General features: G+C 46.9%; 1 protein-coding gene across 1 annotated transcript in view; it reads right to left on the bottom strand.

The window, feature by feature from the left end:
* The window catches only part of CDHR3 (cadherin related family member 3), a 52,647-nt gene that overhangs the window by 19,334 nt on the left and 17,259 nt on the right, over positions 1–16,054 (bottom strand). The window contains exons 4-7 of the mRNA XM_069587898.2: positions 12,151–12,245; positions 11,307–11,411; positions 5,850–5,998; positions 4,905–5,094 (exon numbers count right to left, since the gene is read on the bottom strand). Coding sequence (XP_069443999.1) covers positions 4,905–5,094; positions 5,850–5,998; positions 11,307–11,411; positions 12,151–12,245 — 539 coding nt within the window. The remainder of the gene's footprint in view (positions 1–4,904; positions 5,095–5,849; positions 5,999–11,306; positions 11,412–12,150; positions 12,246–16,054) is intronic.

Below are 16,054 nucleotides of genomic sequence, written 5' to 3'. Positions count from 1 at the left end.
GTACAGGAGTGAAGAAAAATATAAGAGAAATATAAACTATGTCCCTGCATGCAGGCGTTCATAATCTGATTGGGAGAGATCCCTGTACCCCTACACCCCTCCGCTCCCATGCTTAGAAGATTAGAAATGCCTCTACTTGTGTTCTCATGACTTCAAAGGCATGGAAGGTCCTCCAAACACCTTAGCATTATTCATTCAATAGAGGTTTATTAAGGGTGGAATTCTGGGTCCCAATCTCAGTTCACTCCTGGAGTGAGGCAAATATTAATAACACGCAAATGAGTAAAGCTGCTGCCAAACTCAGAGGCATCTGGTCAAGCCCAGCTTGGAGTGGAAGACTCCAAGGAAGTGTAGTTAACACCTCCAGGCTTCAGTTCATTGAGTGTCTTCATGTGTCTCCAGGTTTCAGTTTTTCCATCTGGAAAATAGACTTGTCAGTTAGCTTCTGCTACAAAACAAACCAGCCCAAAACCTAGGGGCTTAAAACAATGGGCACTTATTCTTTCTTACAACAGTATTGGTTATCCATTTGCTTTTGCTTCTAGTTCTGCTTGGCTGGTCTGTCTGGTCACTGATGGCTTGCTGGGGGCTGATGCTCCTGGAAAGCCTCACTCACACCTCTGGTGGGAAGGTGGGTGGTCTCTCCTTTGTATTGTCTCTCATGCTCCAGGAGGCTAGGCTGGGCTCTTCTCATGGAGATCTTAGGAAGTGCTACTTCCAAAAGTTGCAAGAGAGGGCAAGTCCCAATGTGTAACACTTTTAAAGCCCCTGCAGTGCCATGTTTGTGAATGTTCTGATGGCCAAAGCAATTCACCTGGTTAAGTCCAGATTCAAGGAGTAGAAGGAGATACCCATCTTTCAGTGGGAGGAATGGCAAAATCACACTGCAAAACAGCCTGTGTATAGGCAGAGAGGAATTTGTATGAGTGCTGTTTCTTTTTCCTTTTCTTTCTTTCCTCCTTTTCTTTTTTCTGTACCTACCACAATCATGTTTTGCCTTGGGCAGAATTTCTTACAAAAATATATTATGGCTGTCACGAGAATGTGCCTTGAAGACTTTCAGCTGAGGGAAGATAATAGACTGCAGATCCCAGCTGCTAGGCTCTAAAACCCATTGCTGGATTTGCAGTGAGGTCATGTGCCAATGACAGGGCAGGACAGAGATACTAAGGCAGATTCATTCCTGTCCCATGACAGCTGACTTTGGCTTCTGGACTCCCCATTGCCCTAGCCAAGTTCATGGACTGCATAGCTGACTAGAACATTCTCACCCACGTATCCTCCCATGTTCCTTTACTTAGGTCAGGCTTGCATCACGATCTGATGGCTCTTGCAGCCTAGCCTAGCTCTGTCCCCATCTTCTCCCATAGGCATTTCCACTAACAAAAGCCTTGCGCCTTTAATCCTGTCTTGGCATCTTGTTCTCCGAGCATCAACATGAGTTAAATTCTCTGATTCTCTGTACTATCATTTCTCTCTACAACCAAATTATGCTGCTTTCTACCTTCCACATTAGCTCTTCATGGCAGCTAAAATGGGCTTGGCAAACATGGAGCCAAGACTGACGGTGAGGATGGTCTTGGGCTGCTGAAGATAACTGGGTTTACTTCTGGGAAAGTGGTCTTTCTTGCAGGTGTAACTACACTTCCATGATGCCACCACGGGCAAAGAGCGCCTCTGTGTCTCATCTGGACAGGAGTCCCAGCATCTCTGCTCCTATCTTGATTGCATGATGTCTGGATGCTTAGAACAGATACTGTCTGTTAAATACCAACTCTATGCATCCTCAGTTCAGTTCAGTTCAGTTGCTCAGTCGTGTCCGACTCTTTGTGACCCCATGAATCGCAGCATGCCAGGCCTCCCTGTTCATCACCAACTCCCGGAGTTCACTCAGATTCACGTCCATCGAGTTAATGATGCTATCCAGCCATCTCATCCTTTGTCGTCCCCTTCTCCTCCTGCCCCCAATCCCTCCCAGCATCACAGTCTTTTCCAATGAGTCAACTCTTCGCATGAGGTGGCCAAAGTACTGGAGTTTCAGCTTTAGCATCATTCCTTCCAAAGGAATCCCAGGGTTGATCTTCAGAATGGACTGGTTGGATCTCCTTGCAGTCCAAGGGACTCTCAAGAGTCTTCTCCAACACCACAGTTCAAAAGCATCAATTCTTCGGCTCTCAGCTTTCTTCACAGTCCAACTCTCACATCCATACATGACCACAGGAAAAACCATAGCCTTGACTCGACAGACCTTTGTTGGCAAAGTAATGTCTCTGCTTTTCAATATGTTCTGTATTTCATCCCCTCATCACCAAGAGGTTTGTATTCTTGTCCCCATGTTACAGATGAAGAATGACTGGTTCAGAGTAGTTTCAAGACCTATCCCAGAAAGCTGATATATCTAGGCAGTATCCTCTATTGTTAGTGTAGACTCACAGTACATTTTACTTTAGGTTCCATCAGTGACTCTCCAGGCCCTAAAGGGTTCAGGAATATGAGCTCTGAGTACAAGTCTGCAGAAGCCAGGAGGCTGCAATCATGCAAAGACTCTAGGGTCCTGAAGCCAGACATTTCACGCCCTCCAAAAAAGGCCTTCACTTTCAGTTGCTTAGGGCCACCTGGCATGTTCTTTTCATTCTCTCCTGCCACTTGGTATTTTTCCCCTAAACGCATGACTTGGAACACCACTCCCCCTCATTCATCACTCCCTGCCTCAAAGGCAGGCTGCCCTCACTCCCAGTCATCTGACCACGGTTCCTTCCCCACGCAGAGGTGACAGGCCCAGCCGCCTTATGAGTCGTTGACCTCCTCCGCCTATGGCTCACAAACAGCTTGCCAAGCGCTTTCAGCCAAGCGCCTGACAATTTACAACCAGAGCGGGGCTGTCACGGAGCCTTTGATGCCTCCATCAGGGCCATGGGCTCATTCATCACCAGCCTGGGAAAGCCGCAGGGGCTGTTTCTATCTCCGGGCTGCCCGGACCCACGGGGGTGGCGAGAAACACAGCACAAAGCCACCTGCCTCTTTGGATCCCTGGGCAGCTTGGCGCCCTCCCACCCGCTTCTACCTGAGTTCCCAAACCCCGCTGCAGGGTCCACGCCAAGATCCCTGAAGAAGGAATGCACATTCAGAGGCGAGGCTGTCAGAGCCTGTGGCAACACCGGTTCTGTCCTTTGGTTCAGTTTTGATCTGATGGTGTTTTTCCACTCTGGTGTGGTGGGAATGGAGAAGATGCCAAGCATGGGAGGATGGTGGGTGATACGGTCCAGGGTTTCCCAGCCCCCGGAGTGTGCAAATGAGGCTGGGGTTTGGGAGTAAAAACTTCCACTTCCAAGATGGCAGAAGAAGGAGCCCTTTTGTTGCCCTTTCTCGTGCTCTGGCTTTCGAGGAGAGACTGCATGTTACGCCTGCTGGAAAAGTCCAGAGCCCTCCTGGAACCTTATTTGGAGTTATCTTTAGTAAAAAACACAGTTAGCTCAGTTCCTGGCTGGTATTGACCTTCAAGGGTCATTTGGAGAGAAGATTATCAAGACAGTCTAGGATATTCAAAATGTGATTTTACCAGCTAATATGGAATGCAGTCTGCAAACTGCCTCTCACACATCAAGGGACTCTGTACTGCAGGAAGCCACAGGATACACTTATCAGAAATGCACTGAGGGGAGAAAATTGACCAGGAAGATTGGAGATAGCACAGCCTCTCCAGTCATTCGTACCCAGAGTTCTTACTCTTCAACCGTCCTCCCCCACCTCTCAGGGCAGGAGAACAAAGGAGAAAGCAGGAGGGTCTAGAAGAGCAGGACACGAGGAAGAGAATTTCCCAAGATGCCCTGGAGCTACACAGTAGCCTTAGCATAGATTTAGATTCACAAAGAAAGTGAGAGTGTAAAGTTTATGGATCATCTCGACTGCATTCAAGGGACCAGACTTCTCTTAACAGAGGTGGGTTTGATTTATGTAGAAGATGGAAGTCCAGTCCTAACTATCCAAGACAACTGTTCCCACCCATCAAACAGATTCTGCTGTTGGGGTTGGGATAGGTACTTGTCAGATTTTCAAGGCTATTATTGATTTGATAGGAGCCTCAGCAAGAAGCAGATGGCAAATTAGGATAATTCTGGGAGGTTTAGTAAAGGGACTATTACAGTGTGTACACAGGGTACATGAAAACCTCTTGGAGTTTGCCCAAGTTCATGTCCATTGAGTCGGTGATGCTATCTAACCATCTCATCCTCTGCTGCCCAGAAAGATGGTACTGTTTTCCAAAAGACATATTAACCCAAAATCACAGGGGACTGTATTTAAAAATAATAGTGAGTAGATTGTGAGACAAAAAGCTGGTCAAAATATCCAAAAGAACTTGTATCCCACTTGAATCTGCCTTTCCTCTCTTCTCTGCTGCCTTTTGTTTACAGGCCATTAAGTTGTGTAAAGTGAATTAGATGCTTTGTTTAAAGTAAACACTCGGTTTGATTTATTCATATTACTGATGGCGTGCTTCTCTGGGAGCTCCTAGTTACTGGTCCTAAGTCTGAATCATCTATTATAACTGCTAACCCGCAGTACGGTCTTGCCATGAGTCGAATAAAGAAAGAAAAGGCACAGTCCAGAGAGGGTCTGACAAGTCCTGTGGACCTGTCACCAATGAAAATGAACGTGTTGTAGAGGAGAGCAAAATAAAAATATTTTTTTAACAGAGTAAGGAAATGAAGAAGGGAGATACAAATAGGAAAGAAAGTGGAAGAGAGGAGAAAAAATGATGAGGAAGGAAAGTTTCTCACTGAAAGAGACAATTCAAATCCACTTATATTATTGAGCATGTCTCCAGTGCCCACGATCCTTCAGTCCCCGCCAGACTATAGCAGAGGAGCCGAGGGCCCCTAAAAGGGGTGACGTGAGGCAAATACCTGAAGGTGAACTTGGTGCACGTCGAGGGGTTGTCATTAATGTCTTCCACAGTGAAGGTGATCTGCTTGCGGTTCTCTTGACCCCCGGAGGGTCTATCCTTCACCAGAACCTCCAGAGATATGACTGGATTTTGTCTTAATTCACCTGCATCTCGGTCTATCCTGCGTGCCACTTGGATGGCCCCAGTCACTGAGAAAGCAAAGGTCAGAACATGGCTCTCTAGAGAGAAACGAAGAGTCAGAGACAGATGAAGACTTGGAGTAAACTGGAAAAGAACGTTTTGATGTGAGGACTGGCTTACAAAGAGAATATCCTCTATACACATACAAAAGAAACAAAACAAAACAAAACAAAACCTTCATGTAAGTTCCTGTCTTGGACATTGATTGGTCTGGGTTCTCTGTTTAGGAGGCTTCAGGGTTAAATAAAATGCCTTATTAAAATGAATTTCACCTGTTTCTACTTTTTGTGGCCCCTAGAGACTTAAGAATTACAAATCTGTCTTCTGTTTCTTTCGGACAGTGCTGGTCTGGGTTCTCTGTTTAGGAGGCTTCAGGGTACCCTCACAATAGTGAACTCATTTGCCCCTAGACACCCACCTGCCTCAAAGGGGTAGTAGTGACACAGCTGTTGCACAGGACCCTGTTCAGTGACCCCAACCCCTAGGCCAGCTGCTTTTAGTACACCTATTATAGGAAATTCCCTGCTTGCCCAATGGTTAGGACTCTGTGCTTTCACTACTGAGGGCCTGGGTTCAATCCCTGGTCAGGGAACTAAGATCCAGCAAGCCATGAGGTGCAGCCATAAAAATATACCTATTACTCCAATAACTTATAATAGTCTATAGATATAAAGGCATGCCCCAGACCAAAAGAGAAAATATTTGTAAAACAAGCCAAATGGCTGAATTAAAGAATCTACAAGGATGTATGTGTTTGACTTACACTGATTGATCATGAAATAGCTGTTGACAGTAGTGATGCTGTAGAGAAGGAAGCTGGTAAAACCTCTATCATCAGGGTCCTCCGCTGTGATATGGGCCACGATGCTTCCTAGACTCAGCTCCTCAGGAATGGCGTACATGTGCGTCAGGCTGGAACAGAATTTCAGCAGACACAGCTAATTTTCAGGGGCACAGGAGGGTGGAGTCTGGGAGGTGGGTATTTTGGTTCAAGCTAAATATAGCACTGAGCTGTTGGAACTGCATCAACGTTGTTTGGGAGGGAGAACTCAGCAGCTGAAAAGAGAGGTGACTGCCTTTTGTGTTTCCAAAGATCACGTCCCTGTGGATGCAAATAAGTCACCACGCTGTGATGGCAGCGATTTATATCGGCTTCAGTCCCTGCCTCCACGCAGGCCTGATGCCATTTGAGATCAGTCTCAGCATTCACATCTTTTAAAATAAGGATCATTGGCCTGTCCAGCTGTCTTCTCTTCTCCCAATATGTGTGCAGAAGTCCCCTAAATTCTTCTGAAAATCTCTCTGGACACAATATCCAGAGCCATGGTTTCCTGACACCCATCCCATAGCTGCTGCTAGAGGTTCACAATAAATTGTGAACCTTCTCTGTTCTAGTGTCTCTGCTCACTTTCTAGTTCTTTTTTTTTTAGGCCGAGGAGGCAGAATTCATGCACAGAATGTGTATGCTTGTCCAAGTTGTGTTAACCATGAGGTCAGTTCTCTGAAGGGAGAAACGAGCCACCCGCCAGAAGCCAAGGTCAGTACACTGCCCTCCAAGGATGACTTCTTACAAGGTAATCCCAAATTACCAACTTACCCACCTTCCTCAGACTTCCACTGCCTTGCAACAAGACAGATAGGTTTGAAGTGTTAACTGCACAACTTGGTAATTGAGTAATTTTGCATGTACCAAGGGAGGCTTATTATTTAAAATAACTCTGCAGAAAGTCCTTTTGTGGAGGAAAAATCACTTCTGTGGGGCAAAGTCATCTCTATCATCTCTAATTTCCCGGTCTCCTAAATTTGAGTTTTCCCACGCGAGAGCTTCTTTAAGAGGGGAATACTATAGCCTATATCCAAAGGATTGAACTCATTTCATGAGCTCAGAATGCCTGTGTTTTCATGCCATCATCTGCAGGGCCAGAGGGAGGAGAAAGGGGAGGGGACCTCTGGGGGAGTCAGAGGCAGGCCCTCCCTGGCCAGGCTCCTCCCCAGATCCTGGGCCTGCCCTCACTTGTGGGGTGACCCCCTGAAGGCTCACTCCACTGTTGGGGGACAGTAATCTTGTTCAGGCCAAGAGGCCACCCCAGGGCTCTGGACCTCTCACCACTGGTGGTCCCACAGAAGCCACCTTTCACCCATTTATTGGCTGGACACAGCTCATTCTCAGGGAAACTGTGCCACCCACTGGGGTCCAGGGAGGGACAAAGTTGGTGTGGCCAGGGAACCAGGGGTGGTAGGAACCAACAGCAGCGACAGAGGGGAGAGGGATTCGGCTCTGGCTTCTCAGGCTGCACTAAGTCCTTATTCTACTGTGTGAGAGCCCCTGTTTCTAACATGTTGGATTTTTTGGGGGGGATGCTACATTGAGGGGGTTCTGTTAACTTCCAACGAAGAGATCGCTAAGATAACCATGCTACCTCCACGCCTCACCCTTTCTACCCCAAATGTGGTTCCTGCTTTTCTAAACCAGCTTCCTGAGGATGCGGCATCTGCAGACAGACCTCTAGCCCCTCCAGACACTGAATTAGGATCAACATTTTCAAAGATGCCCAGGGGATGTGTATGCACTTTAAAGTTTGAGAAAGACTACATGTGTAAGGAATTGGGCTTCCCAGGTGGTGCTAGGGGTAAAGAACCTACCTGCCAGTGCAGGAGACGTAAGGGTGGTGGGTTCGATCCCTGGGTCAGGAAGATCCCCTGGAGGAGGGCATGGCAACCCACTCCAGCATTCTTGCTGGAGAATCCCATGGAAAGAGGAGCCTGGCAGGCTACAGTCCATAGGGTTGCAAAGAGTTGGATACAGCTGAAGCAACTTAGAACAGACGCATTGTAAGGGATCCTAGAGGTAAAAGCCACAGGTTCCCAGCCTCTCATAGAACAGACAGAGGACACCTTGGGAGAGAAATCCCCTTCCTCCCAGTCTCCTTTTTTTTTTTTTTCTAAGACAGTGGTTTGCAGCTGCAGGTGATTCTGTTGTTTGTCACAACTAGAGGAGCAGGCTGCTATTGGCATGTAGTGAATAGAGACTAGGGATGCTGCTTAACAACCTGTGATGCCCAGGACAGCCCCACCACAGAAAGTGTCCTTCTTGACATGTCAGGAGTGCAGCTGTTTAAGACCCTGTTCTGTGGGCTCATCTAGTCCACGTTGGGTGCTCCAGGAACTCAGGTCCCATGAGGAGAACTGATCAGGCTATTGGTGAAGATACAATTGCCTAGATAGAACATCCTTTCCTTGGCTGACTTGATATTGAGCCTGGCAGAAGATAAAATCTGTGGTTTATTTGGCTTGAGGATCCAAGGCCCAAGTGTGTATAAAATATCACTTAACTTAGAAGTGTCACCCTGAGACACAGTAGAAATCTGTTCAAATGCACTAAAACCAGGACCCTGGCAGTTCCCTGACAGGGGAAGCTCTGATATTACCACTCCCCTTACTCTTCTCTCCATGACACTGGCTCACCAGAGCCAGGGCCCATGGCCACACTCAGGGGAAAGGAGGTGAATCCAGGATGACCTGAGATGGTGTCTTTTAAGCCTCTAAACTGTGTCTACACTATCTGGTACAAGGTTGGAAAGGACTGCGAGTGAATGGAAAAGGGGTGGGCAAAAAAGAGAAAGACCCTCCTGCCCAACTCTAAAACAAGGATCTCTGCAAAAACATAGAGCACTCTGCCTGCGATGTAGACGGTGAATGTAAGTCAGGTACTCTTATACTCAGCTGCCCAGCTTTCATAGTGGCAGCATCCTGGAGTGCATGTTGCAAGTCCAGGAAACACTGAGACATTCGTCACCATCCAGGAATACCATGGTGAGACATATTCAACAACAGAAATAGTACTTGAATTGATTGTGTTCATTGCAGAACCTTAACAAATAGTCAAGAGAGGAGAGTTGCTTCCACATTTTTCATTTCTACTTCATACTCAAACTCAGTCTACTCAAGTCCATTTGAGGAATTAATTGTGTTAATACTGAACTAAATAACTTATGTTTAGTCCCAAGTTTCCAGTAGTCATGAATGGATATGAGAGATGGACCACAAAGAAGGCTCACCACCAAAGAATTGATGCCTTTGAACTGTGATGATGAAGAAGACTCTTGAAAGTCCCTTGGACAGCAAGGAGATCAAACCAGTCAATCCTAAAGGAAATCAACCCTGAACATTCATTGGAAGGACTGCTGCTGAAGCTGAAGCTCCAACACTTTGACCACCTAAGGTGAAGAGCTGACTCATTGGAAAAGACCCTGATGCTGGGAAAAATTGAGGGTAGGAGGAGAAGGGGGCGGCAAAGGATGAGATGGTTGGATGGCATCATCAACTGAATGGACATGAGTTTGAGCAAACTCAGGGAGACAGTGAAGGACAGGGAAGCCTGGTGTGCTACAGTCTATGGAGTCACAAAGAGTCAGACATGACTGAGCAACTGAACAACAACAAACGTTTAGTCCAAGCACTGATTTGGAGGGAAAGAAGTATCATGGTTCAAGGGAACCAGGAAACCCTCAAAGTCAGCATCCAGTTTGAAACTGAGCAAACCTGTTGAAGGAGCAGATGGCTGAGGGACTAGGTTGGCTCCAACTGAGCAGCCACCCTGCCCCCTTTTAGATCACAAGTCCTTCTAGACCACAAGCTCTTCCAGACCCATCCCTACTGACATCCAGGGGAATACTCTAAAAGAAAGACGACTATTTTTTTCAAAAAAATTTTTAGACAGTCACATAGTTCATGCTTCCTGTCTGGGGTGGAGCCTAACAGGTTCATCTCTCAAACTGAAAGTGAGAACCAGAGTTCCAGAGCCATCTCTGGGGGCCTCACCAAACAGCCAAGGTCATGTTCTCTTTCTGCAGAGGCGAACTGCTTAATTTTGAAAGACATGGTTCAAACCAGATGGCCTACAAGTTCTGTCCCGTGGGTGAACTTGACAGTCTGCTTTCCCACCTCACAGACTGGGAAGGGGATCACAGAACGTGTCAGCTCCAGCCCCACCACCATCACCTTCCTCTGGGGGTCACTGATGAATCATCATTGCCATGTTGGCCAATACTTGAGTCCGAATCCAAGCTGGAATGTCACAACTATTTATAAGCTGCCTGTACTGTGCTCCTGCAGGAGCCTGTCAGCAGGAATGTACTGAGTCATGCTTCTGAGCTTAACCTGGCAACAGGCATGGATAGGAAGTATTTCATGGGAGTATCTCTGCTGCTGTTCCCTTCACGTTGACACCCAGCATCTGGGCTATAGATTGTGATAATATCCAGAAGTTTCAAAACAGTGGTGTGTTTTGCCAAAAGGCACTCAGCCTGTGAGTGGCTTTAATACCTCAAACTCAGAATACTTTGCAAGCATTCTACATAGTTCTGGGGCCCAGTGGCTTTTTGTTGGTGGGATCTCCTGAGCTGAATTTGTTTCATGAATACAGTGAACCAAGGCAGGGCATTTTGCCAGTTTCCTTATGGTGGTTTTTGAGCCTAGCTCAGAAACTGGGGCAGGCAGAATTTTGTAACCAGTAAGTCAGGCTGTTTGCAGAGTCATATGCTGGCTCAGAATCCCACCTCCCTCTCCTAAATCCTCCTATGGGTGACAGGCTCTGGTCTCCCTTTTGTGCCCACGCTACCGCCAGGCACACTCCCACAGGCCGTCTCCACCAGGTTCACTTCCTCATGTCAACTGTATGGAGGACCTGCCAGACACAGGTCCTGGATCCACCACAGCAGGAAGAAACTCAGAGCACCCAGCAGTGAGCAGATCCCTTAGGCATCATCAAAACAGCCCTTCCCTCAGTCAGAGACAATGATATCCCAAGAGTGGAAAATGATATCCCAAGAGGAAGGAAAGTGTCTGGACTAATGATGTTCTCTAGGATTGTGTTCTTACTAACGGTGGGTGCTTTATCCTATGAGTACCTCATATTTACCTTCTACATGTGCCCACTGGCAGGCCTTGCACAAGGCCAAGGTGTGTGGCCCCCGCCCCATCCCCAACATCCTAAGAATCCCATGGTGCACGTGTCTACGGGCTGTGGATGCAGGGGAACTGAGGTGGAAGGTGGGATTCCAGAGGTCCAGGTAAAGGACCCTGATGGTCTGGAGCCTCTTCCCTCTGCTTTTACCTCCTTTTACCTCCAGGCAGGGCAAGGGGCAGCCCTCCACAGGGGATGAAATGAGTCTGAAGAGACTCGGCCACTTGGGACCCCTCCCCATGCCTCGAGGCCTACCTGGTGAAGAGTGGGATCTCATCATTGATGTTCACGATGTTCACGTGCAGCTCCGTGGAGGCTCCGAGTCCTTGACTGTCTCTCACTTCCACAATGAGATGATAACTGCCAGGAAACAGCCAAGTCAGGGAGGGAGTCAAGCTTTGCTGACACTACCACAAATGAGGTGGAGGGAGTGGGGAAAGTCTTTCCCCTTTCCGGCCACCCCCTCTCCATATGCCCCTGCAGAGTTAGATCTTCTTTCCTCATCTCTAAGGCCCTTCCATTTCTCATCCTATAGTTACTGTCCAGGGCTGCCATCTCACGGTCTCCACGTTACACACTCTGTCCCATCCTTCTTCATGACATCCCAGCAAAGTGCCTTCTGCACCTGTGTAAGGAAACCAAGGCTGCGCAGATTAAGCAGCCCTGGTTTTCATACCTGGTGCAGAGCCCAGAGCCAAACATGGTTGACCCCAAAACCTCTGTGTTTTCATCCTTTAACCCTGGACTCTCCTCATCTCCTTCCTCAGAGGCCTGCTTGCCTCCACTGTTTTGCTCTAATGTCAGTGGACAGTTCTGACGGCTACCTCCCTGGAGCCAGAAGGGCATCCAAGGCAATCCTCCAGATGCCCCAGGGACCCTCTCCCACACCATCATCCCTGTGGTCCAGAGAGTAGGATTTTTGGACAGGGAAGGAGGCCTTCTGGATAATGGCCTTGTTCCTGATCCCTCTTTGGAGCTCAATACCCTCTGAACCTGGCAGCAAGGCCACAAAACATTCAGGGCCTCCCTGGCTGCACCAGGCCTGCTCTTGGACCCTCAGATAAAAGGTACTTCAAGTAAGGTCATTGGCAAAGGCTACCTGCTGTGTCCTGCTTCAAAGTCAAATTCTGTTGTGGAGAAGAGAGTCCCGTTAGCAGACATTCTGAAACTCTTTGAAGGGGAAATCAGGAGATACTAAAAAACAAGGGAAAAAGCATAACTAAGCACACCTATGCAGCTTTCCCCAGGAAGTGAGGTTGTTCATGTCACAGTTTATATTCATGGCCCATGGAACCTTTCTGAAGCAACAGAATGAAGGCCCAAATGGGCAGTTCTCTGGCTTAATGGTTCTTGATTCAAGAAAACTCTGGATCAGTTGGTCTGAGCCTTTGACCCTGATTGGCAGTACCCTGAGAAGCTGGTCACTGGATCCTACATCAATTACAGACAATGCACATAAACAGCCCCCTGCTTCTGAGTTCAGCATCCTTATCCCAACCACCATATTCTGACTTCTGGCTTTGATTCAATGTCTTGGCTTTAATCAACACTGTTTCAACACAGCTCCCATGTATTAGGAATTAGGACAATCCTAAAGGAAATCAACCCTAATATTCATTGGAAGGACTGATGCTGAAACTCCAATACTTTGGCTACCTGACGTGAAGAGCTGATTCGTTGGAGAAGACCTTGATGCTGGGAAAGATTGCAGGCAAAAGGAGAAGAGGGGATGACAGAGAATGAGATGGTTAGATAGCATCACCCAGTCAATGGACATGAATTTGAGCAGACTCCAGGAGATAGTGGAGGACAGGGGAGCCTGGCATTCTGCAGTCCATGGGGTTGCAGAGTCAGACATGACTTAGCAGCTGAAAAACAATAACAAAGCAAATGTGATTCAGTCTCTTCCCTTAAAAGAACTTGGGACATGATGTGGTACGAAAATGTTCACAAGTACTGTTCATTGAAATGATGGCAGAGAAAAGGGAAGAGACAAGTGCGAGAGAAAATAACCTTAGCAGGTACTGGCGTCAAAGTTGGAAGCTAGCTTGGACTCTTTAACATTTTATTGAAGAGCTCTGGCAACTGGTCAAGTCTTTGTACAAGTTGGGGAATTGAGAGCCTGTCCTCCTTGGTTCCCAGTGCTCAGCCCAGCTCTCTTGTGGGCTCCCCTCCCCAGCATCACTTGCTCTGAAAGGGACACAGGCTTATTTGTTCATCCTACTAAGGGCCAGTCCATAGGAGGCCCACCCCGTCTATCCATGGGTGCTCATCAGGATCATGGAGTCCCTTCCTTGCTCCCATGATGAAGTCAAGAAGCAGGTGAAGGCTCTGGATCAGAAGAGCTGAGTCCAAGTTCTGGATCTCACCTCAGAACCTGGGACAATTCCATTCCTTGCCTGTAATTTAGGGATGAGACCACCAACACATGTTATTCTGCTGCTGCTAAGTTGCGTCAGTCGTGTCCGACTCTGTGTGAGCCCATAGATGGCAGCCCACCAGGCTCCCCCGTCCCTGGGATTCTCCAGGCAAGAGCATTGGAGTGGGTGTGTTATGGTGGGGATTAAAACAAATGCACACAGTATAATGAAGAGGGCTGCAGCAACATGTGAGGCTTACATATTTATAGCCATTTATTCCAAAGGGCTTTAAGGGTAGAAGCTATCATTATTTGCAACTAGGATGAGGGATGATCCCTGATCAGATCAGAAGTGAAGGTTTTGTGACCAGAGTCACAGCCCCTGAAGTCTAGAATCAAAGGAAACACTGCCAAGCTTTCCAACCCAGTGATTTGCTGTGTTGTGATCACAGCTGAGCTCCCTGTAGAGAAGAGAGAATGCACAGAAAAGAGATGAAAGCTCTCCTTTGGGGCCAATATAAGATTTTAAAACCATTTTTAAGTGCTTACTTTCTGTTTATTATTTAATAACATTTTCTAGCTGTAATGAACGTATTTTTTAACACAAAAATTGGGAAAGACAGAAAAGTTTAAAAAAGAAAATATTAATCACCTATAAAATCTCATCATTTTCATGAATAGCCTTCTGTTCTTTTCTATGTAAACATACACTCTCCAAAAAAATTGAGATGATGTTCTAATCAAAATCATAATATTTTGTTCTTTTGATTTAGAGCTTGAGCATTTGCCCATATTCTTGTCTTGTTTTACAGCCTGGTTGGTTAATGATGATACAACATTCTACTGTAATGGCTTGCTTTACGAAGTCTTCCTTGCTGGTTACTTAAGTGCTTCCAACCCATTGTTAAGAGGAAATATTTGGGCAACGCCAAGGACTGCCCTTCTCTCAGCTCCCACCACACTCCCTCTCCAAATTGTATGAACACCTTGGCAGCACTCAGAGATGTGATACTTATCCCAAGCCCCCCACTGATTGACTGGCGGGGCTTGCAGCTGGCAGCATGTGGAGCAGTTCTGGCTCTGTGAGCAGACCTTTTCCTGCAGAGAATCCTCACATATCCGTATATCAGAGGTCCAAGTTGAAGGTGCTGGAATGTAGGGTTCAGAGCCTGGCAAGGCATTTAATACATGCACCTGAATCGATTGGCCGTTTTGCATGTGTCTTAAAATGCTCTAGGAGATAGGTCCCCAGATCTGGTTGTTTTCCAGGCAGTCAAAGTCTTGGGATGCAGAGATGACAGACAGCCCTGCTCTGCTGAAGATGATGGTCAACCAAAGGAACAAACAAAGAAGATTCGGACCAGGCACTCTAGGAGAGACAAATGTAGGATATGATGGGACACAGAGAAAAGACTATTAGGTCCGTCTGGAACGTGAGTCACAGGTTGGAGCCTTTGAGTCATGAAGTGGCTCTGGATCCAGATTGGAGCCAGACTACTGAATCTGAATCCTGGTTCTACCACTTTCCAGCTGTGAGAGCTTGTGCAACAAAGAGGAATACTAATGCCCCATGGAGTGATCACGCAAAGTTATAGAACTGTGCCCAGTCATGATAAGCCCTCCATGCATGCTAACTACTACTGTCCAGTTAGAATGTGAGATCCATGAGGGAAAGGGCTTCATTTTATTCACTGCTCTATCCCTGTGCCTAATACCTAGTAGACGCTCAATAAATATTGGTTAAATATTGGGACTTTATTCTAGCCTTTTCCCATCTGAGACCAGCATTCCAACCTTAAAGAATAAAACAAAAGGATAACAATAACAAAAATATTGCCAGCCTTTATAAAAAAAAATTCTGTTTCGATTTGGTAACGCTAGACTGGGGTATGAAATCTCCAGTTATGCCTCCTGTCTCAGCAAGGAAGAAAAAAACCAACAGCAACAGACAGAAAAGGTGGAGAGCTGGAGAATTAGAATATGGGGAATTTCTTTTAAATTTTTATTAAGAGGCTGATTTCCTGGAATCCTGATTTTTTTTTCTTTAAGAGCCAGGCTAATTTCCTTTATCCTTGAACTTACGAGCTTGTGTTAATGGGAATAGCAGTTTTGTACTTAGAAAGGAGATGATATCCATAGACTAAAAATATTGTGTCATGTGGCCATTTGCCAGCGACTCAGCAAAGCTTTCTGTAAAACCTGGCATTCTCTCCCCTTTTTAAAGGCTTGTTTAATCAAAGCTGCTCCCTTGATATTCATTCTTGGAAAACAGAAATTAAATAGAATGAAAAGCAGCAGCAGCCCCTCTCTGCTCCAGCACTGGCTAAGAAAAGTCCTGAGTAATCAGATCAATTCGGTGAACAAACGCTTGTCAGACAAGCTCTCTAGCCTCCCTGCAGGGAATATTCCTTTACCGCCACCCCAGATTTCTCTATTTGCAGCCCCTTGGCAGCAGCGTTTTGCTCGTGGACACAGAGCTTCAGGGTGGAGGACGTTGAGCAGGTTTCCTGCCCCATTCATCCTTTATTGTGCCACCAGTTCGAGGAGGAAGGAGGATGTGAGAGAGCTGGCCCAGTTTCCTGAAATGTCAGGCTCCCCTGGGAGGATGCACCACCTCCGGGCTGGCTCCCCCCCACCCCCCGCT

Source organism: Ovis canadensis, chromosome 4 (assembly GCF_042477335.2).
Source record: "Ovis canadensis isolate MfBH-ARS-UI-01 breed Bighorn chromosome 4, ARS-UI_OviCan_v2, whole genome shotgun sequence".
Lineage (NCBI taxonomy): Eukaryota > Metazoa > Chordata > Mammalia > Artiodactyla > Bovidae > Ovis > Ovis canadensis.
Note: the sequence above shows the minus strand (reverse complement) of the source record. Positions and strands in the feature narration are given on the sequence as shown.